The sequence below is a fragment of the Canis lupus genome, chromosome 19 (genome assembly GCF_048164855.1).
Source record: "Canis lupus baileyi chromosome 19, mCanLup2.hap1, whole genome shotgun sequence".
NCBI lineage: Eukaryota > Metazoa > Chordata > Mammalia > Carnivora > Canidae > Canis > Canis lupus.
In genome coordinates, this window is record NC_132856.1 from 55,098,902 (window position 1) to 55,122,456 (window position 23,555).

The following is a 23,555-nucleotide window of genomic DNA, read 5'->3' on the forward strand; positions in this document are numbered from 1 at the left end:
AGGCCTGAACCCACTTGCCCCACTCTGTCCTTAATACATCTCAATTCCTTTCCAAGGAATCACTACATCATCAGTAATAATAATTGAGAGGCGTCTAACTGGAGGCATAGAGAGCATGGACAGGTTGGGCTCAAAGCCTGGCTCTGTGCCTGTTCATTGTGTGTTCCAGGGGGCCGTGGACTCAGTTAGGTCTCCCCAAATTCATATGGCAAAGCCCTAACACTCAGTGGGATGGTGTTTGGACATGGGCCCTTGTAAGATGATTGGATTAAGATGAGATCTGATAATAGGATTAGTGCCCTTAAAAGAAGAAAAGGGAAGTTTTCAGGCTTCTTAGGCCTGGGAAGAGGCTCAAGAACCAGACATCTCCCCAGACTGTCTTGAGTCAGAATCTGGGAATTTGGAGATTAAGTCCATGCTGGCCCTATGCAAGCCCCCATGCTGGGTTGCTGGACATTGCAGCCTCATTTGGAGGCTGAAATTGCATGATGGTTAGAGCACAGGGTGTGAAGTCACACTCAGCACAGTATAGATTATGATTCCCCTATTTCCTGTCTATTTAACTGTGGAAGAGTTTCTCCACCCCAATGGAGACTCAATTTCCTCATCTGTAAAATGGGTATAAAATACACTGACACCATCAGGTTGTTGGGAAGACAATGGGTACAAGAATGGAAAAGCTTAACGCTTTCTGGGATCCAGTCTCCAGGCCTCTGTACCTGCTGTTTTCTCCTCCTGGAACACCGATCACCAGAAATCAAATGTCTCACTCCCCCATGCCCTTTATATCTTTTCTCAAATACCAGCTTCCCAGCATGGCCTTTCCTTACCACTCTATTAAAAATAGACCCTCACCTCAAGCTCTCCCTATGCAGCTCCTGCCTTATTTATCTTTATTTCCTTCAAGTATTCTTGGCACATGATATGTTCATGTATTTATGTTGCCATATATCTACCCAACACTAGGTGATGAGTTCCAGGAGAACAAATAGTTTGTACTCTGTTATTTACTGCTGCATCCACCATCTCTAGAATCGTGCCTGGTGTATACTAGGTACTCAGGAAGTATTTGTTGAATGAGTGAGTGAATGAATGAATGAATGAGGGATTATTGACATTGGCTTGGCAGGTGAGGGCTGTAAGCTTGGCTAAGACTCATCCTAATCCCTCCCATACCACAGCTGTCTTGGCAAACAGACTTGGACCTCGTTTGCCAACAGACTCCTTCCACCTACCTCCACATATCTCTCCTGAACCCAGGAGGCGTTCCTTTCCACCACTAGATTCAAATCCTACATTGCAGACACAAGAGTAGCTTCCAGGACTGTTGTGGCAAGTGGCATGCTCTGGGCAAGTTCTGGGATCAGCACATTCATCCACATCTGATCAATGGAAATGAAAACCCAAGTCAAAAAGGTGTTTCCCCACACCTTGAATCTAGCTGGCCTATGACTTTCACTGAACAATAGAATGCAGCAGAAATGATGTGGTGTCACTGCTATTCAACATAGTACTAGAAGTCCTAGCCTCAGCAATCAGGCAACAAAAAGAAATAAAAGGCATCCAGATTGGCAAAGAAGTCAAGCTCTCCCTCTTCACAGATGACATGATGCTATACATAGAAAACCCAAAAGACTCCACCCCAAGGTTGCTGGAACTCATACAGCAATTCAGCAGTGTGGCAGGATACAAAATCAATGCCCAGAAATCAGTGGCATTTCTATACACTAACAATGAGACTGAAGAAAGAGAAATTAAGGAGTCAATCCCATTTACAATTGCACCCAAAAGCATAAGATACCTAGGAATAAACCTAACCAAAGAGGTAAAGGATCTATACCCTAAAAACTATAGAACACTTCTGAAAGAAATTGAGGAAGACACAAAGAGATGGAAAAATATTCCATGCTCATGGATTGGAAGAATTAATATTGTGAAAATGTCAATGTTACCCGGGGAAATTTACACGTTTAATGCAATCCCTATCAAAATACCATGGACTTTCTACAGAGAGTTGGAACAAATCATCTTAAGATTTGTGTGGAATCAAAAAAGACCCCGAATAGCCAAGGGAATATTAAAAAAGAAAACCATATCTGGGGGCATCACAATGCCAGATTTCAGGTTGTACTACAAAGCTGTGGTCATCAAGACAGTGTGGTACTGGCACAAAAACAGACACATAGATCAATGGAACAGAATAGAGAATCCAGAAGTGGACCCTCAACTTTATGGTGAACTAATATTCAAAAAAGCGGGAAAGACTATCCACTGGAAAAAAGACAGTCTCTTCAATAAATGGTGCTGGGAAAATTGGACATCCACATGCAGAAGAATGAAACTAGACCATTCTCTTACACCATACACAAAGATAAACTCAAAATGGATGAAAGATCTAAATGTGAGACAAGACCCCATCAAAATCCTAGAGGAGAACACAGGCAACACCTTTTTTGAACTCAGCCACAGTAACTTCTCGCAAGATACATCCATGAAGGCAAGAGAAACAAAAGCAAAAATGAATTATTGGGACTTCATCAAGATTAAAAGCTTCTGCACAGCAAAAGAAAGTCCACAAAAAAAAAAAGAAAGAAAGTCCACAAAACTGAAAGACAACCTACAGAATGGGAGAAGATATTCGCAAATGACCTATCAGATAAAGGGCAAGTATCTAAGATCTATAAATAACTTATTAAACTCAACACCAAAGAAACAAACAATCCAATCATGAAATGGGCAAAAGACATGAACAGAAATCTCACAGAGGAAGACATAGACATGGCCAACAAGCACATGGGAAAATGCTCCGCATCACTGGCCATCAGGGAAATACAAATCAAAACCACAATGAGATCCCACCTCACACCAGTAAGAATGGGGAAAATTAACAATGCAGGAAACAACAAATGTTGGAGAGGATGTGGAGAAAGGGGAACCCTCTTGCACTGTTGGTGGGAATGTGAGCTGGTGCAGCCACTCTAAAAAACTGTGTAGAGGTTCCTCAAAAAGTTAAAAAAGGATCTGCCCTACGATCCAGCAATTGCACTACTGGGGATTTACCCCAAAGATACAGATGCAGTGAAACGCCCGGACACCTGCACCCCGATGTTTATAGCAGCAATGTCCACAATAGCCAAACTGTGGAAGGAGCCTCAGTGTCCCTCGAAAGATGAATGGATAAAGAAGATGTGGTCTATGTACACAATGGAATATTACTCAGCCATTAGAAATGACAAATACCCACCATTTGCTTCAATGTGGATGGACCTGGAAGGTATTATGCTGAGTGAAGTAAGTCAATCAGAAAAGGACAAACATTATATGGTCTCATTCATTTGGGGAATATAAAAAATAGTGAAAAAGAATAAAGGGGAAAGGAGAGAAAATGAATGGGAAATATCAGAAAGGGAGACAGAACATGAAAGACTCCTAACTCTGGGAAATGAACTAGGGGTGGGGGAAGAGGAGGTGGCCAGGGGGTGGGGGTGACTGGGTGACGGGCACTGAGGTGGGCACTTGACGGGCTGAGCACTGGGTGTTATTCTATATGTTGGCAAATTGAACACCAATAAAAAATAAGTTTATAAAAAAAAGAAAATATCAGTGAGGGTGACAAAACATGAGAGACACCTAACTCTGGGAAATGAACAAGGGGTAATGGAAGGGGAGGTGGGTGGGGGGTTAGGGTGACTGGGTGATGGGCACTGAGGGGGGCACTTGGCAGGATGAGCACTGGGTGTTATGCTATATGTTGGCAAATTGAACTCCAATAAAGAAATTTTTTTAAAGAAATGATGTGATGTCAGTTCCAAAATTAGATTTCTAGAGATTTATTTGCTTCAGCTCATTTTTATCATTCATAATGGTATTGATGGATCATCCCTGATAACCCCCTTCATGGGAGGTCGCCGGCTGAGATGAAACACGCTGACCCATAGCTGACCACAGATATATGAACAAGCACATGAGAGACCCAAGGAACTGACCAGCAAAGCCCAACCTAAACTTCCAATGCACAGAATAGAAAGCTAAATAGATGGTATTTGTTTCTAGCCACTGACTTTCAGGGTAACTTGTTACTCAGCAGTACCTAACCGCTATAAATGGATCAGAAAAATTAGAAAGGATTTCCAATATCTCTCACTCCAAGCCAAGGGCATGTGATAAGGACTTGATCACTCCATGACTTGCTTGATGGAGTCACCCTCTGTACCAATGAGCATGGAGAATAGTAGTACTGCACCAGAATCAGGAAGATGGAGCGCTTGCATCTTGTGAAAATATTCTGGCTGCAGTTTGTAGGATGAATTCAAAAGGACAAGACTAAAGGAAGAGAAAGCCCAGTGCGGAGGTTGCTAAAGTAGTAGTTGAGCCTGAACCAAGATGGGGAAGAATGGAGAGTTTTAAGACATATTTAGCAGGGAAATTCCCTAAGATATGATGACTGATTTAATATAGAGATGGGAGTGGGGGTAAAGAGTCGAGGGTAACTCTTAAGACTTGAGTCCAATACTTTTAGGAAAAAATTCCTGAGATTGAATCTGAGCAACTCCTAGGACAGAGTTTCTCTACCTCAAAACTACTGGCATCTGGGCCCAGATTATTTTTGGGCGTAGAAAAGCTACTCCATGCATTACAGGGTATTTAGCAGTATCTCTGGCCTCTCCTCACTAGATCACAGTAGCACCCATAATGCCCCTTGAATACCACCATTATGACACTCAAAATGCCTCCAGACATTGCCAGAAACCCTTAAGAGGATATAACTGCCAGGACAAAGCCATTCATTACACTCAAGTACTGCCTGACCCACTGCTTGTCTCATTGTAGGCCTTCAGCAGGACTTCAAATCCTGGTTCTTCTAGTGAACAGCTGTGTGTCCTTGGAGAAGTCACTTCAATACTCTGAGCCTTAATTTCCTCATCCCCAAATGGAAGATCATAATCCCTACCTCACATGATCAAGTGAGGTGGTTCTTAATGGATTAAGTAGGTTCTTAATGGATTAATAACCCAAAGAAAAGCAGGACCTCCATACCTTTACAAATGGAGTTGTGAGAAATGAATCCAACCTGGCATCTGCACTTGTAGCTTCCCAAGGTGTTGATACACTCAGCATGCTCTTGGCAGACCCCACTGGAGAGGCATTCATTGATGTCTGAGGAGCAGTGGAGGAGAGTGAGCAGACCAAAGATAGTGTGTCTAAGGTGAGAAGCACACGTACCCAACGCAAGTGGTCACTGTCCACCAGAGACCCATGCCTGAGAGCATTACCTGTGCAGATGAAACGACCTGGATTTCCTGAGATCCAGTTATTTCCAGTGGGAGAAGAGAAACCAGGCAAACAGTTGCACTTGTACCTCCCCAGAAGGTTTTCACAGACTGAGTTGGGACCACATGGTGGGGGGCTTTGAGAACACTCATCTATATCTGGACCCAGAAAGAATTGGAATTACAAAATTCTCTTAAACTGTGCAGCACATTGTATTTTCAAAGATGGCAGAAATGATGTCTGCTCTGCTGTATGCCCTTCATTCTATGTGAATTTTTTCTTTTGGGAAAAAATTGTGAAGTTTGAGTCTGAGCATCTCCTACTACAGAGCATCTCTACCTCAGAACTACTGGTATCTGGGACCAGATTAGTTTGGGGTGTAGGGAAGCTATTCCGTGCATTTCAGGGTGTTTAGCAGCATCTCTAGCCTCTCCTCACTAGAACAGAGAGCACCCACAAGCCCCCTTGAATACGACCAGTTATGGCAATTAAAATGCCTCCAGACATTGCCAGCATCCCTTGAGAGAATATGACTGCAAAGACAAGCCCTTCATTACTCTCCAGTACAGCCTGACCCACTACCTGTCTCTTAGTAGGTCCTCGGCAGTACTTCAAATCCTGGCTATTCTACTGAACAGCTGTGTGTCCTTGGGGAAGTTACTTCAATACTCTGAGCCTTAATTTCCTCATCCCCAAACTGAAGATCATAATCCCTACTTCACATGATCATCAACGGAGGTGGTTCTCAATGGATTAGGTAGGTAAATAAAGAAAAGCAGGACCTCCATACCTTTACAAATGGAGTTGTGAGCGATGAATCCAACCTGGCATCTGCACTTGTAGCTTCCCGAGGTGTTGATACACTCAGCATGCTCTTGGCAGACCCCACTGGAGAGGCATTCATTGATGTCTGAGGAGCAGTGGAGGAGAGTGAACAGACCAAAGATGATGTGTCTAAGGTGAGAGGCACACGTACCCAGCTCAAGAGAGGTCACTGTCCCCCAGAGACCCATGCCTGAGAGCATTACCTGTGCAGATGAAACGACCTGGATTTCCCAGGATCCAGTCATTTCCAGTGGGAGAAGAGAAACCAGGCCAACAGCTGCACTTGTACCTCCCCAGAAGGTTTCTGCAGACTGAGTTGGGACCACATGGTGGGGGGCTTTGAGAACACTCATCTATATCTGGATCCAGAAAGAGGTGGAGTTACAAAATTGCCTTATCTTGTGTAGCACATTGTTTTTCAAGATAACAGAAGTGATGTCTGCCATGCTGTATGCCCTTCATTCTATGTGTATTTGTAGTCCATCCAGCAAGCAGTGGAGTCTGTATCCACTCCCCTTGTATCTGAGCATGATGGGACTATGAGGGTGGTAACACTAAGTCATAAAGATACCATGCACTTCCTCCTTGTTCTCTCGGAACTTGGCCACCATACTGTGAGGAAGCCCAACCAGCCATGAGAAAACAACTTATGAGAAGAAGAACCAGAGCTCCAGCCCTCAGCCCTGAGGGCAGACAGCCCAAGGCCAGCACCAGCTGAGCAGCCATGTGAGTGTGTTCTCTTTCAAGTGGATCCTCCAGCCCCCACTTGAGCCAACTCAGCTGACACTGCATGGAACAGAGACAAGCCACATCACCAAACTCAACCAAAATGACAGATATATCCATGAGCAAAATAAACGATTGCCCTTGTTTGGATGTACTAAGTTGGCGGGTGTTCTGCTACTCAGCAGTAGATTAAAAAGAAGCAGCTTAAAAAAACTTTAAAAGCCCAGAGAGCAATTTACTCAGTGGAAGGCCCATAAAATTGTGCAGTCGTAGTACAGTGGGGTGGTCCAGCCCCAAGTCTCCTTCAGCCCTGCTCTGCCAAGTCATCCTAAACCCTTGCAACATCCATGGCATGCAAATACAGCTTCAAGGCGAGTCTCTTATAGCCTCTCCCAGAAAACTGGGCCTCTCCTACACAGAAATCTGGAGCTGCCACTGTACATCAGGATCAAACCTCAGGAATATTTGTTCCACCTTTCTGTGAAGTAGTAAAACATTAGGAACAAGTGATAAAGGCTGATTAAATCTGGGGTTGACATAAAGAATAAGGTATGTGTTCCTTCGTTCCACAAATATCACCTGACTACTCACTAGATATCAGGCACCACACAGGATAAAGTGGATGAAATCCTTGCTGTGGGATACATACTTTGCTAGATGGGGAATGTTGATTTGAATCCAAAGTTTAAAACCAGGGCCCATCAGGACTACTGAAGCTTACTGAATAACCCATAAATTGTAACTCCAAAATAAAGAAGGTTTGGGGGCTCCAAGGGAACTACAACAATAGAAACCAATTATCTTCTTCAGAGCCCAGCAAACTATAGCTTGTGAGGCAAATTCAGTCCACTGCCTGTTTGTATAAATAAAGTTTTATTGGGACAAAGCCACATCATTCATTTGTATATCATCTATGGCTGCTTTCCCACTACAACTGGGGTATTAAAGTTTCTGAGACAGATCCTATGGCTTGCAACCTCCACAATATTTACTATTTGGTCCCTGGGATAAAAAAGTTGGCTTGGACTGCTGGTTATATTCAGAGGTGACAGTCATATATTGACTGTTGAGGGGAGAATCAAGATCTAAAAGGAAGAAATGCAGATAAAGAACCTCACTCCTTGGGATCCCTGGGTGGCGCAGCGGTTTAGCGCCTGCCTTTGGCCCAGGGCGCGATCCTGGAGACCCGGGATCGAATCCCACGTCGGGCTCCCGGTGCATGGAGCCTGCTTCTCCCTCTACCTGTGTCTCTACCTCTCTCTCCGTGACTATCATAAATAAATTTAAAAAAAAACAAAAAAACAAAAAAAAATAACCTCACTCCTTCTAGGAACTATTTCAATTCATACGACTTATGTTAGTGATACTTCTTGCATATGCCCATAGCATACGTGACTGCATTTAATTTTCCCAAAATCCTTTGATGTAGTTATTATTCTATAGTCACTCTACAGATGGGAACATTGAGGCTTAGAGAGGGTAAATACCTTCCCCCAACAGCTTACAACTAGATGACATGATTCAGAGATTGCTGTTAGATTCTGCAAGATGTGGGTTTGGAGGCCAGTTCAACCACATGACCATGAATGCATCATTTTGGGGTTCCAAGCAGTTTCCTCATCTGTACATTAGAGATTATCACAAACCTGACTCAGTTTCATGTAAAAATGCGCTGAGAGCCCTCCACAGGGGACCAGGTATTCAGTGAATGTTAGAAATTCTTGTTTTCTGCATGGAGAGGCAATGAAAAGGAGTTCTCCCAAAATGAAAACAGCCGCTATTTCTGGACATAAACAAATAGCATGGTTTTTACTTTTATTTCCATGCTAACACCAGCTCCGAATCATTGGAAGTTTTAGTGAGCAGGAATTGTGGTCATTATAGAAAAAGAAAGGAAAACAATGGTCAGAGAGGGAGAGAGGGTGCAAATAATATTTGAGGGAAAAGAAAGAATACCTACATGCACTACCCCACCAGCTTCCACCCGATTTTCCTACAAAATGCTGAAGGGTTACGAGGTTGCATGTACTCACCTATGCATGTCACTCCTGGGCCCTTAAATTGTTCCATTCCATTGCTGGATAGAAAACCTCGTTTGCAAGTGCAGTAGTAACTATCTGGAGTGTCAGTGCATTTTGCATAAGCTGGGCACGTGGTGGTATCTGCACACTCGTTCACATCTGGGCAGCACAGAAGCAAGAAGTCAGGTTAGAGCCCGAGTGGGATTCCAGAGGAGCCAGCATGAGAGAGTAAAGGAGACTGTTGTAGGCTCTACTACCTCTGGAAGACCTAAGCCCTGGTCCCTGGGAATGTAAACTTTTTTGGAAATAGAGTCTTTGTAGATGTAATTAAGACCTCCATGAGGATGAGTAGGATCCTTAAACTGATATTATTGGCATCCCTATAAGAAAAGAGGCATATGGACAGCTCAGGGTCAACACCACCTGGTGACAGAAGCAGAGACTGGAGTCATGTGGCTACAAACCAAGGAACACCAAGGATTTCTCGCCACACCAGGATAAACTCTCCCAAGAGGCTTCAGAGAAAGCATGGCCCTGCAGACACCTTAATTTCAGATTTCTGGGCCCCAGAATGGCGAAGGAATAGAATTCCCCTTGTTTTAAGCCCTCTGTTTGGTGGCAACTGGTTATAGCAGCTCTGAGATACTGCTCAATGCTGTCAGGGACCTTGGAGACTCTACACCCCTGCTGCTCCAAGAGTACTTCATGGGCCAGGAGCGCCAGCACTGCCTGGGAGTTGGTGGCAATGCAACCTGTCAGGCCCCTCCCCAGAACTGATCAATCAGAATCTGCATTTTTACAAGGCCCTGGGTGATCTGTGTGCACAGGAAAGTGTGAAATGCAGTGACGTGGACACCTGCTACTCCAAAGTGTTCCTCAGACCAACAGTGTCTGCCTCCCCTGGGTCCCAGGTCTGGAAAAAGCAAATGCTGACTCTGCTGGTCAAAAAAGAGGCCTGAGATTCTGTGTTTCTCACAAGTCCCTGAATGAATCTGATGCTGCTGGTCCATGGACCACGCTGGGCATGAGACCTCTAGATAGAAGAGTCTGAGACTCAAAATTTCAGCCTTTGAAGCACAGAAGACCCAGGTTCAAAACAAAAACAAAACAAAAACCTTCAGCAGCAAACCATCAAGCAGAGAACAGCAGTTCTTCCCCAGACCCACGTCCCCTACTTCCTTGTAGTAACATGACTTCCAGTTAAAGACTGCATTCTCTGTGTGTCCTGCAGCTAGGTGTGGCCCGGTGGCTAAGTTCAGCATGCACAGAAGTGATATGCACACTGTTTGGCCATACCCTTAATGACAAAAGGCATCTTCTCCTCTTCCCCTTTCCTCTTCCCCTTGGCTGAAACATGGACAGAGGAGGCTGATCTATCCCTCACCATGGGGATAATGGCCTGGAAAACCACATGCTGAGGGATGGAGAGGCAACAAGTGGAGGGCACCTGGAATCTGTGATGATCTGGGCAGCCCTGTCACCCTGTTCCATCTACAGTTTGGAGATTTATGAGAAGACTGTCCTTCTAAGAGCTAAATTTCTAAGTTGTTGTTTGGTTTCTGTGGAAACAGCCAAAACAACATTCTAGCCAGTCCAGCTCTGGGACAAGTGATTGCACCTCCCTGGACCTCAGTTTGCCTGTTTAGTCCTCACCCTCACATCCAGGGGGTCCACAGGCCCTGTTGGTTCTCTGTCCAAAGAGCATTTGGCATCTACCTGCTTTTCTCTATCACCACGGCTATGCTTGGTACAGATCCTCCTCTGGATTCTGCATCCCTAAATCCTCCATTGTCCACTGCGATCTCTTCTCCACATAGTAGCCATCTCTGAACACATATTTGATCATCTACCCCTACCGCTGCCTACAGTGCTGCCTGCTGCACTCATAATTCAAATCCAAATCACTTAACAGGACCCACAAAGCCCCAGGGGCCAGACCCAACCACATCTTTAAGCCTCGTTTCCTATTACTCTCAATGTCCAGGACTTCCCACTGCAGGGCCTTTGCTCGTGCTCTTCCCTTTGCCTCTGCTCATCTGGCAAGCTCCTATTCACTCCTCAGGTCTTGCTTTAGTATCATATCCTCATAAAAGCCTCCCCTGACTCCTCGAAAGCTACACGTGCTCCTTCTTTCTGACACTTATAGTTGCTCAATTATTTGTATGATTAGCTTTTTAGTTATTATTTCCTCTGCCACACTGTGAGCTCCAGAAAGAGAAAGAGAAAGCCAGAGGTGGAGGCAGGCTTCTAGGTGCCTGGGAAGAGTCTTATTTGATACTACCATTCCTGTGGTTGTCACAATAATGACCCTTCCAAAGATGACCACATCCTAATCCCTGGAACCTACGAATATGCTATGCCTGTGGCAAGAGAGCCTTAAGGTTTCAGATGGAATTAAGATAGCAACCAACTGATCCCGAGCTGAACAGATTAATCTGGAGGTTATTCTGGATTATCCAGTTGGGTCCAAGGTAATCACAAAGGTCCTTATAAATGGAAGATGGAGCCAGGAGAGGCAAAATGACACCCTTTGAGAAAGACCTGACCAGTTAATGCTGGCTTTGAAGATGGAGGAGGAAGGACACAAGGCAAGGAATTCAGGTGACCTCTAGAGGCTGGAAAAAGTGAAAAGACAGATTATCCTATAGAACCTCCAGAAAGGGACCCCTGGGTGGCTCAGTGGTTGAGCATCTGCCTTTGGCTCAGAGGGTGATCTTGGTCCAGTGATCAAGTCCCGCATCAGGCTTCATGTGAGGAGCCTGCTTCTCCCTCTGTCTATGTCTCTGCCTCTCTCTCTTTCATGAATGAATAAATAAAATCTTTTAAAAAATAAAAAGAACCTCCAGAAAGGAACACAGCCCTGCTAACACCTTGATTTTAGCCCAGTGGGACCCACTTTGGACTTCTGATCTCCTCCAGACCCATAAGGTAATGTTTTTGTTGTTTGAAGCCACCAAGTTTGTGATAATTTGCTAGAACAACCATAGGAAACTAATACAATTACCATTACACAGATGTGAACAATTGAGGTTCAGTGAGGTTAAGTAACTTGACCAAAGACACACAGCTGGTGAGTGGCAGCTCCAAGCCTGTTGAAACCTGAAGTGAGCAGTTTTCATGAGTGCTACCCAAGAAGAGGTAGATCTGGCCAGAAATGGAATCAATTTTCAGGTAATTTCTAAAACAATTCTTTGTAAAAACTTTTGTAATTGATTAAGTCTGTAATTGATTAAGCCCTGATGGACTCTGAGCTCCTGAAGTCAAGGACTTATGTCTGTGTCATTCACTGCTGTGTGCTAAATGCATACACAGTGCCCAGTACACATTTGGTGCTCAGTAATAGCTGAAAAACTAAAAATTAGAACAAAGAGCAGAGGGAGGTGAGTGAGCTATGATGGTACTTGGGGCAGAGGAAACAGCAAGTGCATGAAGGGCTCAGGGGCAGGACCACGCCTGGAGATGTGGTGGAGTTACAGGGGGGCCAGTGTGGTTGGAGCAGAGTGGGCAGGGGGGAAAGGGAGGCCTGGACATGGCCAGATCGTGTTAGATCTCCTTGACTGCTGGCATACCTCAGCTTTCTATCAGAGAACAATGGGTGCCATGGGAGAGTCTGAACACAGGCAGGACACAATAGGACTGCGGTTTTAGCAGGATCCTGTGGCCCCTGGCCGGAAGATGAACTGCAGAGGGGCAGGAGCAGAATGACCAGGGAGGAGGCACCTGCACCTGTCCAGGTAGGCAAGGAGGGCAGAGGCAACCCCAGTGGGAAGAATGGAAGACAGAAGATTAGGGGTTTATTCTGAAGGCAATGTTAGCAGGATTTGCCAACAGATTGGATGGAGGGTGTGAAAGAAAGAGGAATGAACAATAATGCCAATACCAATCGGTAGAACGGGAAAGCACCTTATAAAGTGCTGCAAAAACATTAAGGGGTGGATTATGCTTAGGGTCTTGAAGAGTCAGCTCTTTACTTCCTATAACATGCTTTGTTTATTTCACTTCCCTGCAGGACACCTCAATTGCATCTCTTCTCATTAACAACTTCCTCTTTCGCCTGCAGAGGCAACATTGTTCTTTGCAAACTTCCGGAACATTGCCACTTACAGTCTCTCATTCGAGTTTCCCATTATTCTCTTACTCTGGCTCAATTGCTCACAACTCACACCCACCCCAAACCAGAATCGCAAACCAGCCCTGTGTGACTGGGCACCTGCCAACCTCTCCAGCTCATCTCCTACCTTGTCCCATCTGCCATGCTCACCTTTGCTCGGTTCCTCAAATTCCTTCTGGTCTCAGGACCTTTACATGTCACCCCAAAGATCTTAGGACTGGCCAGCCTCCCTAATCATGTGAACCTTATTATTTTTCATAATAAATCTTTTATCTGAGGCACCTGGATGGGCTCAGTAGTTGAGCATCTGCCTTAGGCTCAGGTCATGATCCCAGGGTCCCGGGAGCAAGTCCCGCATCGGGCTCCCCGCAGGGAGCCTGCTTCTCTCTCTGCCTATGTCTTTGCTTCTCTGTGTGTCTTTCATGAATAAATAAATTAATTCTTTAAAAAATCTTTTATCTATAAAAGATATGTATCCATCCTATTGGTTCTGTTTCTGTGCATGACTCTAACAAATACAAATACCTGCTATATGTCAGGCACTATTCTAGGTACTGTGGATTCAGCAGTGGAACAAGATACACAAAATTCCCCCACCTTCACAGAGCTGATAACCTGGAGAAGTGAGGGTGAGGGATCTAATGTCAAAAATAGAGTAGTTGCTGAGAAGATGACACATGAGCTGAAACATAAAGAAGATGAGGGAAGGACCAAGTATATATGTAGGTCAAGAACATCCCAAGCAGAGGGCACAGCTTGTGCAAAGGCCTTGGGGCAGGACAGGGCCTGGGGTATTGGAGGAACAGTGAGGTATGTATGGCTGGAACAGAGAGAGTGAGGGGGAGACAGGGATGAGGGAGGGGCAGGGAGGGGATAGGACAGGTCATGTGGGACCTTAGGGGCCTCAGAGAGGACTTGGGCTTTTACCCAAGGGTGGTGGGAGCCTTGGAGGGCTGTGGGCAGTGGACGCAGGACCTGACTTGGGTGCTGTGCTCTCTGGTGTCCTCTGTGGCCACTTCAAGGGCTAAAAGCCAAGAAACCCCTTCAACAATCCACCTGAGCAGACACATGATCCTCAATCATGAGCAAAACAACTTAATGGATGATCACCTAATTGACCGAAGCATAAAGAGATTCCAAGAGGCAAAAAGGCTTTTAAAAACAGAACTAGAGCTTCCGTTTCATTGGTGCCTCCCAAGCACCAGGCCCCTTCCATGCATTTCCTGCAGGCCCCACAATAATGCTTCCCAGTGTAGTAATCCTGGTTTTCGCCAGGGCTTTCTTGGTATTCACACTTGAAGTTCAGAGTCCCGTGAAGCCCCTCCTGGTCAGAGGCAAACCACGACAGTTGGTCACCCTACTTCAAGGTAAACGTTAGGGGTCCATTTTACAGATGTGGAAACAGATCCCCAAGAGAGTTTGTATAGCCTCTCCTGGGTCACACCACCAGTCAAAATGCAAGAGAAGAGCAAGTAAAATGGGTGAAGGTTGGCAAGGCAGCCAGGGGTCCTGCTCATTGTCCTGACTGTGCCCACTCGCTGGCTACCAACTTTGGCCCAGATAGCAAGAATCCGATAATTCAGGTTTCTCTGAGGAGAAGGAGGGTTGACATACTTGTGCACCTGCTATGTTCCCAGTACAGTTTGAGGCACCACCTGTATCTTACCTCATATAATGCTCATCAAAACCCAGTTGGATTAACTCCACTGACCTTCCTTTTCATGGGAACTGAAGTCTTAGGGAACTTGCCGAAATACCTGAGCACCAGAACCAGGATTCGAACTCAGGAAACGTGACTCCAGAGCCCACCTCTTAACAACTGCACATATGGAGTCGAATCCTCACAATTATCCCACCGGGTGCGAGTCATCGCAATACCCGTTAATCAGAGGACAAAACAGAGATGAAGATGCTTACCCAAGATCTAGTTGCCTTCATTCCTGGGGGAGTCTCTTACCAGAATGCGTGCTCCGCAGCTGCCAGCAGCCCACGAGCAGAGCAATGAGAAGCCACTAGATCCTTATTCAAAGCCATCCCTTTGAAAGTGGCTGTGACCCTGCCAGGCTGTATTTCCCTGAGTGCCAGTGATTACCATAGCAAGTTACGAAAGCAGGAGTGGGTATGCGAAGGGGAAAACCCCAGCTTCCTGGGGGCTCTCCTACATCAGCTCATGAGCTCTTCACATGTTGCCAGGTAAGAAATTGTGGGACAGGGACAGCCCAGGTGGCTCAGCGGTTTAGCGCCGCCTTCAACCCAGAGTGTGATCCTGGAGTCCTGGGATCGAGTCCCACATCGGGCTCCCTGCATGGAGCCTGCTTCTCTCTCTGACTGTGTCTCTCATGAGTAAATAAATAAAACCTTTAAAAAAAAAAAAAAGAAATGGTGGGACAGTGGTCACTCTTGGCAGCCATCCCCCAACTGCTTTACCAGGATGGCATACCCATCCCCCAGGGAATGACGGGCAGACAGGCGTAGGAGTGTTATAGTGCAGCCTCCCCTTGGCCCCCCAAGGTGAACCTCTGGGTTGCGCTTCACATTCCAGGGCTCCCTGTGAGACCAGGCTGTGGCTGAAGCTCTCCTGAAACACCTTCTGGGTGGCTAGTTTCTCTCCCCACCCTGTCCTGCTCTCATTCCCCTGCAAGTGTTTCCTGAGAGTCTTCCCTCAATAAATTATTCACACAAGAGTCCTCTTATCAAGTTCTGCTTCTACAAAAACTGCTGGAGGGGAGGTGGATGGGGTAACTGGGTGGTGAGCATTAAGGAGAGCATGTGATGTGATGAGCACTGGGTGTTATATGCAACTGATGAATTATTGAAAACTTCATCTGAAACTAATGATGTACTATATATATTGGCTAATCGAATTTAAATAAAAAAAAAAAGAAAAAGAAACTGACCAAAAGCAGACAGTAATCCTTATTTTGGTGCATTTTTTGTTTTGTTTATATCTTTTTCTAAGAAGATAATAATTGTAAAACTAAATGCAAACAATGCAGAAGCATATAAAATTAAAAATGAAGAGTTCTCAGTCCCCCATCCTTATACCCAGGGGCAAATGCTGCCTAAAGCTTAGATCCCCCTTAGCTTCGAGGGGATCTCCTCCAGGTTAGATACTCTTCACAGGCTCAGTCAAGCAAGTATATTATTAAATTGGAATAAGTTTATAAATTCATACAGTTTTATTAACACAAGTGAGATCATACAATATACAATCTGTTGTGCTCTCCAAAATAGTAGATACTAATCATATATGGCTGCATTTTAATCTATGAGAATTGGGGCACCTGGGTAGCTCAGTTGATTTAGCCTCTGCCTTTGGTTCAGGTCATGGTCTCAAGGTCCTGGGATCAAGCCCCACATCGAGCTCCCTGCTTAGCATGAGAGTCTACTTCTCCCTCTCCCTCTGCCCTTCCCCCGATCGTGCTCACACTCGCTCTCTCTTTCTCTCTCTCTCACCTTCTTTCTCAAATAGATAAATAAAATCTTTAAAAAATAAATCTATGAAAATTAAATAAAATGAAGCATTCCATTCTTTGATCCAATTAGCCTTATTTCAATTGCTCAGTAGCCACTTGTGACTAACTAGCGACTACAGTAGATCCAGAACATGTCCATCATCGTAGAAAGTTCTGTTGGAAAACCCTGTCATACTCTTACTTGCTTTTTCACTTAGGAGTAGGTCTTGCAAACCAAGGGCAGCAAATTGGTCAAGCATGGAAGCTGGGTGATGGGTACATGGGAGTTTGCTGTACTATTTTTCCCTACCTTTGAATGTCTAAATATTTCTATAATAAAAAGAGAAGGATATGTTTGGGGCAACTTTCCAAACCAGTCCATACACACCTAACTCATACTTTAAAAAAATTTTTTATTTATTTATTCATGAGAAACACAGAGAGAGAGAGAGAGGCAGAGAGATAGGCAGAGGGAGAAGCAGGCTCCCTGCAAGGAGCTGGATGTGGGGCTCGATCCTGGGACCACAGGATCACAACTGGAGCTGAAGGCAGATATCCAACCGCTGAGCCACCCAGGCATCCCTAACTCATGCTTTTGAACAGCTATGTCGGTTCTGCTGTGTCCATGGGCATTAACTGTCCCATGGACACAGTGGCTTGGTAGTCAAAGGTCAAGCAGAAACTCCACACTCCCCTTTCCATGGTCTGGAACTGTCACTAGCAGGCAGCTTACCCACCACAGGCTACATTTCTCAGCTCACCTTGTGTCCAGGTATGGTCATGTGACTGTGAGCAAATATGACATGCATCATGCATATTCCCTCCCCTATGATCTACAGAAGATTCTGAGCCCCTAGCATGGCTGAGCCACAAGACAGAAGGAGTCCAGGTCTCTGAATTACCACTTTGAGGAAAGGAACCCACTGGCCAGAAATATCTACGTTGGACTCTTAAACAAACAAAAATTAAATTTCTTTTTATTAAGCCATGGACAGCTCTGGGTTTGTTACGGTAGCTAGGGTTATCCTGACAAACACAAGGTTTTATCCAACCAGTCCCCTCAGGTAAGCAATGACTGTTTATTCCAAGTTGTTTGTACGGCGAGGTATCTCTGTATGTTGTACAAATATCTCTTTGGAATAAATTTCTGGATTATGAATTGCTGTCTCAAAGTGTATATGCATTTTTGAAATATTTTATTTATTTATTCATGAGAGGCACAGAGAGAAGCAGAGACATAGAGGGAAAAGCAGGCTCCTCACAAGGAGCCTGATGTGGGAATCGATTACACCCTGAGCCAAAGGCAGAGGCTCAACTGCTGAGCCACCCAGGCACCCCATGTATATGCATTTTTATAGTATTTTATTAGGGATGATATACAGAGAAAAGCACAAATATCGTAAATGTGTGCTTTGATGAACTATCATAACCTTTCCTGTGCTTATGCATTTTTTATTCCAGTAGTGCCCAGTCTTCTCAAATGTTAAGAAACTCACATTTACAAATTCCTTGTATGTGCCTCGACTATATCTCTTGCACTCTCTATGTAGGGTCGTATTCTTTCTTTTATTTATTTATCTACCTAACTTGCCTGTGCTGTGTCAGGCCCAGGCTGGATCCCAGAACTGTGGAGAATGATAAAATGACTTCTTCAACAGCCAAGGACTTTCTGGATTCAATAATAATGATCAATTTTTGTAATCCAGGTGACCTTTTTGGAAATACAGTGATATGATTTTCTCTTTTCCACTTATATGGATGTGAACCTCCCTTCCAACACATTCTGCCAAAGGATTTACTCTCATTCAGGAAAAATTAAGATGTCTTAGCAGCAGGCATACATGAAAGCAAAACAGTAATGTTCAGGTTTTAAATACCAAACTGGGGAGAAGGGCGGGGGGTGGGAGTGAATGGGTGACGGGCACTGGGGGTTATTCTGTATGTTAGTAAATTGAACACCAATAAAAAAATAAAAAATAAAAATAAAAATTAAAAATTAAAAAAAATAAATAAATAAATACCAAACTGGATATTTGTGTTCCAAGCAAGACAATAATCTTGAAAGCAAAGCCTTATAAGATGAATGAGTTTTGGATATCTAGTATACAGCATGGTGACTCTGGTTAACTATACTCTATTATATACTTGGAAGTTGTTATGAATAGATCTTAAATATCTTTACCAGGAAAAAAAAAAAGTAATTATGTGAGGCAATGAAGAAATTAGCAAACACTATGATGGTAATCATTTCTCAATATATGTGTACATCAAATCAACATGTGTATACCTTAAACTTGCACAATATTAAATGTCAGTCATATCTCAATAAAATGATTTTTCAGGGACACCTGGGTGGCTCAGTGGTTGAGCATCTGCCTTCGGCTCAGGGCGTGATCCTGGGGTCCTGGGATCGAGTCCCACATTGGGATTCCCAAAGGGAGCCTGCTTCTCCCTGCATCTGTGTCTCTGCCTCTCACTTTGTGTCTCTCATGAATAAATAAATAAAATCTTCATTAATAAAGATTTTATTAATTCATTTATTTATTTTTGTATATTTTTATTGGAGTTCGATATGCCAATGTATAGTATAGAATTCAGTGCTCATCCTGTCAAGTGCCCCCCTCAGTGCCCGACACCCAATCACCCCATCTCCCCCTGCCCACCTCCCCTCTTTAAAAAAATGATTTTGCAGTAGCCAGGCTTGGAGGACTGGAAGGTAAAGCTTTCATTAAGCTGTGGTGTAAAGGAAATACCTATCACAAGGGAAAAGAAAAAATTTTGGGATGCTAATACAGAGAGATGAGAGGGACCCACCAGGACCCCCATTCCTCTGCTACCTCACCTCAGAAACTTCCAGATAGGAATGGGTGCAATTAGGGGTATCAAGGCTAGGGACTGACTTCTCCCAACAATATCCAGGTGGAGTTTCCCAGCCTAGAAGAGAGGCTTGCTTTCTGTTGCTGTCACATCCAACAGGGTATTAAAGCCAAAGATTAGAACCCACAGAGGGAGGTAGCTAGTAGGTTGTCCAAGAAAACTCTTTTGGTTTTCTATAGCCTGAACATAGAAAGCAGAAGCTCTTGCATGGACTCCCAGGGGGTGCAGAGCTGCTGAGAGGACTACCAGAAAGTAAGGTGAGTCCATGCTGTACCAGTAGACAAAACACCCCATCCAGAGTCCCCCCTTGACAGCCACAGGATCTTGTAAGTTGCCCCTATACTAACACCCAGTAGCCATCTTGAGAGGACCAAGATGAAGGTAGGAAAGATTCATTAAGGAGGGCACGGGATATGATGAGCACTGGGTGGTACATGAAACTGATGAATTCCTTAACTCTACATCTGAAACTAATGATGTACTACTATATGTTGGCTAATTTAATTTAAATAAAAATGTTTTTTGAAAGATCAATTCTTTGTACAACACAGAGTTTCCCCAAATAAGGCTGAGCCAGGAAGCTGAGTCATTAAGAACACTAAAAACTGGCAATGTTTTTCCTTTCCATCCAGTAGGAGCTTATGTAAAAGACGGGAACACCCAATACATTTTAAAAATGGATTTTTTCCCACATTGAGTTGTGGTTTGAGTAAATTCCATTCCCATTCCCACTGTACTACCATTTATGAAGCTCTTATCACATGTACCCAGTGGTTAACAAAGTTACCTACTGTAATTTAAGCTTCACAACATCCCTGTGGGATAGGAACCCATGTTGACTATATTTCACAGCTGAGGAAAGTAAGAATCAGAGAGGTTTTGTGTGACTCACTTGAGGTCACACAGTGAATCCAAGGCACAAAGATAAGAGCCTGAAGCAGGAACCCGGAGACCTGGATATTATTTATCCCTTGCTCTGACACTACGTAGCTCCCAGCAAGTGTTCAGCTATGGCTCAGCCTCCTGAGACAGAAGGGTCTCCTTCCCAGAAAACATCCTCCCACACATTGAGCATATGGATTCTCTTTGACCAACTAACTTACCAACTGCCATTGATTCCAATGAAAACATAACCCAGATGAATATACCACAATACCCTGTGAAAAAAGAAAATAAAAATACCATGAACCATCAAGAAGCAAGATGGACTCAACCTGAAAAAGTACTCCTGGAATGGCCTCATATAAACAGGTTTGATGAACCTAGATGGGAGATCCACCTGGAGTGATAAACATACAATATTTCATGTAATACTTACAGCAGCCATTCCTGTTTTTCTGCACTCCATGTTTTTCATTTTGTTTGTATCATCTTCATTTTATTTTCAATTACAAAAAAAAAGTCCCAGCTGATTTTCAAAAATGTACACTAAAACATGTATTCTCAAAAGAAATGACATCTCCCCCAAGAGGGCAAAACTTGGTTCTTAGGGAGAGATGAAAAAACCTACTGTTTCTTGTATGACACATATATAGAAATAATACATGTAATAATACATAAATAGGGGAGCCTGGGTGGCTCAGTGGTTGAGCATCTGCCTTTGGCTCAGGTCATGATCCTGGGGTCCTGAGATCGAGTCTTACATCAGGCTCCCTGTCGGGAGCCTGTTTCTCTCTCTGCCTGTGTCTCTGCCTCTCTCTGTGTGTCTCTCATGAATAAACAAAATCTTTTAAAAAAAAGAATACTTTAAAAATACATACATAGATGTACAGTATATCCGTAGCATTAAAATGGCATGGATGGTCAAGTGGTTAGTTTTTAAAATGTCTAAAAGGCAGTGCAGCTGCCCCAACATTTAGCTCTTTTCTGACATTACTCCATGACCCCCACCACCACCACCATCATTCCCATGACCACTGTCCAACCTCCAGCACTCCCACCACTACCCCACCATCCCCATGACCACCACCCCCACCATCACCCCCACCATCTCCACCACCAATGTTGTCATCACTACTCTTTGCTGATTAACTTCAGGGAAGAACAAGGAGCCTAATAGCTAATACCAGTGCCAACACCCCAAAGCGGCAACTTGGCATTCCTGCATTTGGAGTCCATGAGTTATCTGCAACTTCTCTAAAAAATTTTATTTATTTATTTATTTATTTATTTATTTATTTATTTATTCATTCATTCATTCATTCATTCATTCATGAGAGACACAGAGAGGCAGAGACACAGGCAGAGGGAGAATCAGGCTCCCTGCGGGGAGCCCGATGTGGGACTCTATCCTAGGACCCTGGGATCACACCCTGAGCCAAAGGCAGATGCTCAACCACTGAACCACTCAAGTGCCCCTTACCTGCTCCTTCTAATGACGCCTGCCAATCAACAACTCCCACAGACTCAAACTCTTGATATTCCCATTCATTACCACCAACCAAAATTCTTTTGCTCATTAATCATTTTAGAGGGAACAGAGCATTGTTTTTAAGCATACCGACTCTGGTGTCAAATGCTTGGGTTTAAAAATCTGGCTTCACTAATTGCTGACTACATGGATGTGGCAAAGTTATTTAATCTCTTTGGGCCTAAGTTTTCTCTTCCACAAAGAGATGCACTGGGCCACAGCCAAGGAAGCCTGCACTTATTGCTCAAAATGTTGTCCCTTGTTCATAGATTTGAAGCGGTAACTAAAACTTGAAAGATAGGAAGAAAATCACAACATAGACCATAAATAAAACCAGTACAAACTGACATTTGAAGAAAGGGAAATAAGAGAATAGACAGGAAGGCTCCACCTCATGGCTCAGGCCTCAGCACAAATGTCACCCCCTCTGAGAGGTCTTCCCCGACTTCCCTCTTCAACATAACCCCTGGTCACTCTCTTCTTTTGTGGCACTATCACTGCCTGAAATGCTTTTGTGTACTTATTATTTGGGATAGCATAGTGTAGTGATAAGAAATAAAGTTTACACATCCTGGAGCCAAACTGCCGGCTCTACCCCTTTTAGTTAAGTCGTTTTGGGCAAGTCATCTCATATCCTTTGCCTCAGTTCTCTCCTTTGTAAAATGGGACTATTAGTGACCCAGTATTGGAGGAGTTTTGTGAAGATATTTGAAGAACTTACAAGGGTGGTAGATGGGTGGTTGCTGTCATGGCCAGTGGGTTCTTTTCTATCTGCCCTTCCCATGAGGATGTCAGCCTCATGACAACAGGAACTACTTGCTTACCACTGCTCTCCCCTCAGTACCTACAGCAGCACATAGTAGGTGCTCAGGAAATACATGTCAAATGAATGACTATAAATAAAATCTTCCCTGACAGATGGAATTCCCTATCCTGAGTAATTTTTGCCAAAGATCTCCCAATGAAGGTATTGGCAGTGTCTAGCCTAGAATTGGGGTCTCAGGCTGATCACCCCATGGCCCTCCCTTTTTCCTACAGTCTATGTCTAGCGCAGGCTTCCCCCAACCCTCCCACCACCATTCAGCCCCATACTCACCCCAGAAGAGGAGCAAGTTGAAGCTCCACATGATGCCCTGCTTCTGTCATTCAAAGAACAGAACCTTTCCTTCATTCTGAGACTTTTCTGTAAGAAAAGAGGGTGTAGGAACAGGGGAGGGGTGGAGCCGGAATTGCTCAATGCCGCCAGAGCAAGACAGCTTTTTTTGCTGAATTGCTGCTAGATGAGGACAGTGTGGCAAGCCCCTATTTTGTCTTTCCACACAGTGAAGAGAAGTTGGTCTAGCCGGTGTGTCACTGTGTCCTCTCTCTCTCCAATCTCTCCTCTTCCATCCACTCTTGCTTTTCTTTCCCTACCAATACTTACCTTCTCAATCTTCTTTCATTGCCCCCAACTATAAATGAGCTACCACCACTTGTCCCCAATGAAGCAAATCTCAGACTCAAAGGTCTCTTCCCAGCATGCCCCACACAAATAACTGTCACAGACATCATGGACCAGGTGTTGTGCTAGACCCATTGCCAACAAAATTTAATTTCATCACCTCACATCAACATCATCAAGTAAGGATTCTGACCCCCACCTATTTTACAAAATAAATAAATAAATAAATAAATAAAATTAATAAGGAAACTGAGGCATGGAGAGGAGATGGGACTTGTCCAAGTTTATTTGGAGTTGAGATTTGGATCCAGGACCCTTGCTTCAAGGTCTAACACCTGAACCACCCCATCTACCCCCAGCTCTCCTACATCTGACCGCTACACAGCAGCATTCTGCCGCATTCCCAGGTCTAACACAC

At 44.2% G+C, this 23,555-nt stretch overlaps 1 protein-coding gene across 2 annotated transcripts in view; it reads right to left on the minus strand.

Annotated features, from left to right (window-relative positions):
* Window positions 1-22,904, minus strand: part of ADGRE1 (adhesion G protein-coupled receptor E1) — a 61,915-nt gene extending 39,011 nt beyond the window's left edge. Inside the window, exons 1-8 of one of the 2 annotated variants that reach the window (XM_072787551.1) lie at window positions 22,793-22,904; window positions 20,390-20,443; window positions 8,856-9,002; window positions 6,300-6,455; window positions 6,062-6,181; window positions 5,274-5,429; window positions 5,038-5,157; window positions 1,236-1,382 (exon numbers count right to left, since the gene is read on the minus strand). In XM_072787551.1, the coding sequence (XP_072643652.1) occupies window positions 1,236-1,382; window positions 5,038-5,157; window positions 5,274-5,429; window positions 6,062-6,181; window positions 6,300-6,455; window positions 8,856-9,002; window positions 20,390-20,443; window positions 22,793-22,823 (931 nt within the window). In that variant the 5' untranslated portion in view covers window positions 22,824-22,904. Of the gene's footprint in view, window positions 1-1,235; window positions 1,383-5,037; window positions 5,158-5,273; window positions 5,430-6,061; window positions 6,182-6,299; window positions 6,456-8,855; window positions 9,003-14,871; window positions 14,993-20,389; window positions 20,444-22,792 lie in introns of those variants that run through there. The other variant, XM_072787552.1, reaches the window with a different exon arrangement.
* Between the last annotated feature and the right edge of the window lie 651 nt (window positions 22,905-23,555).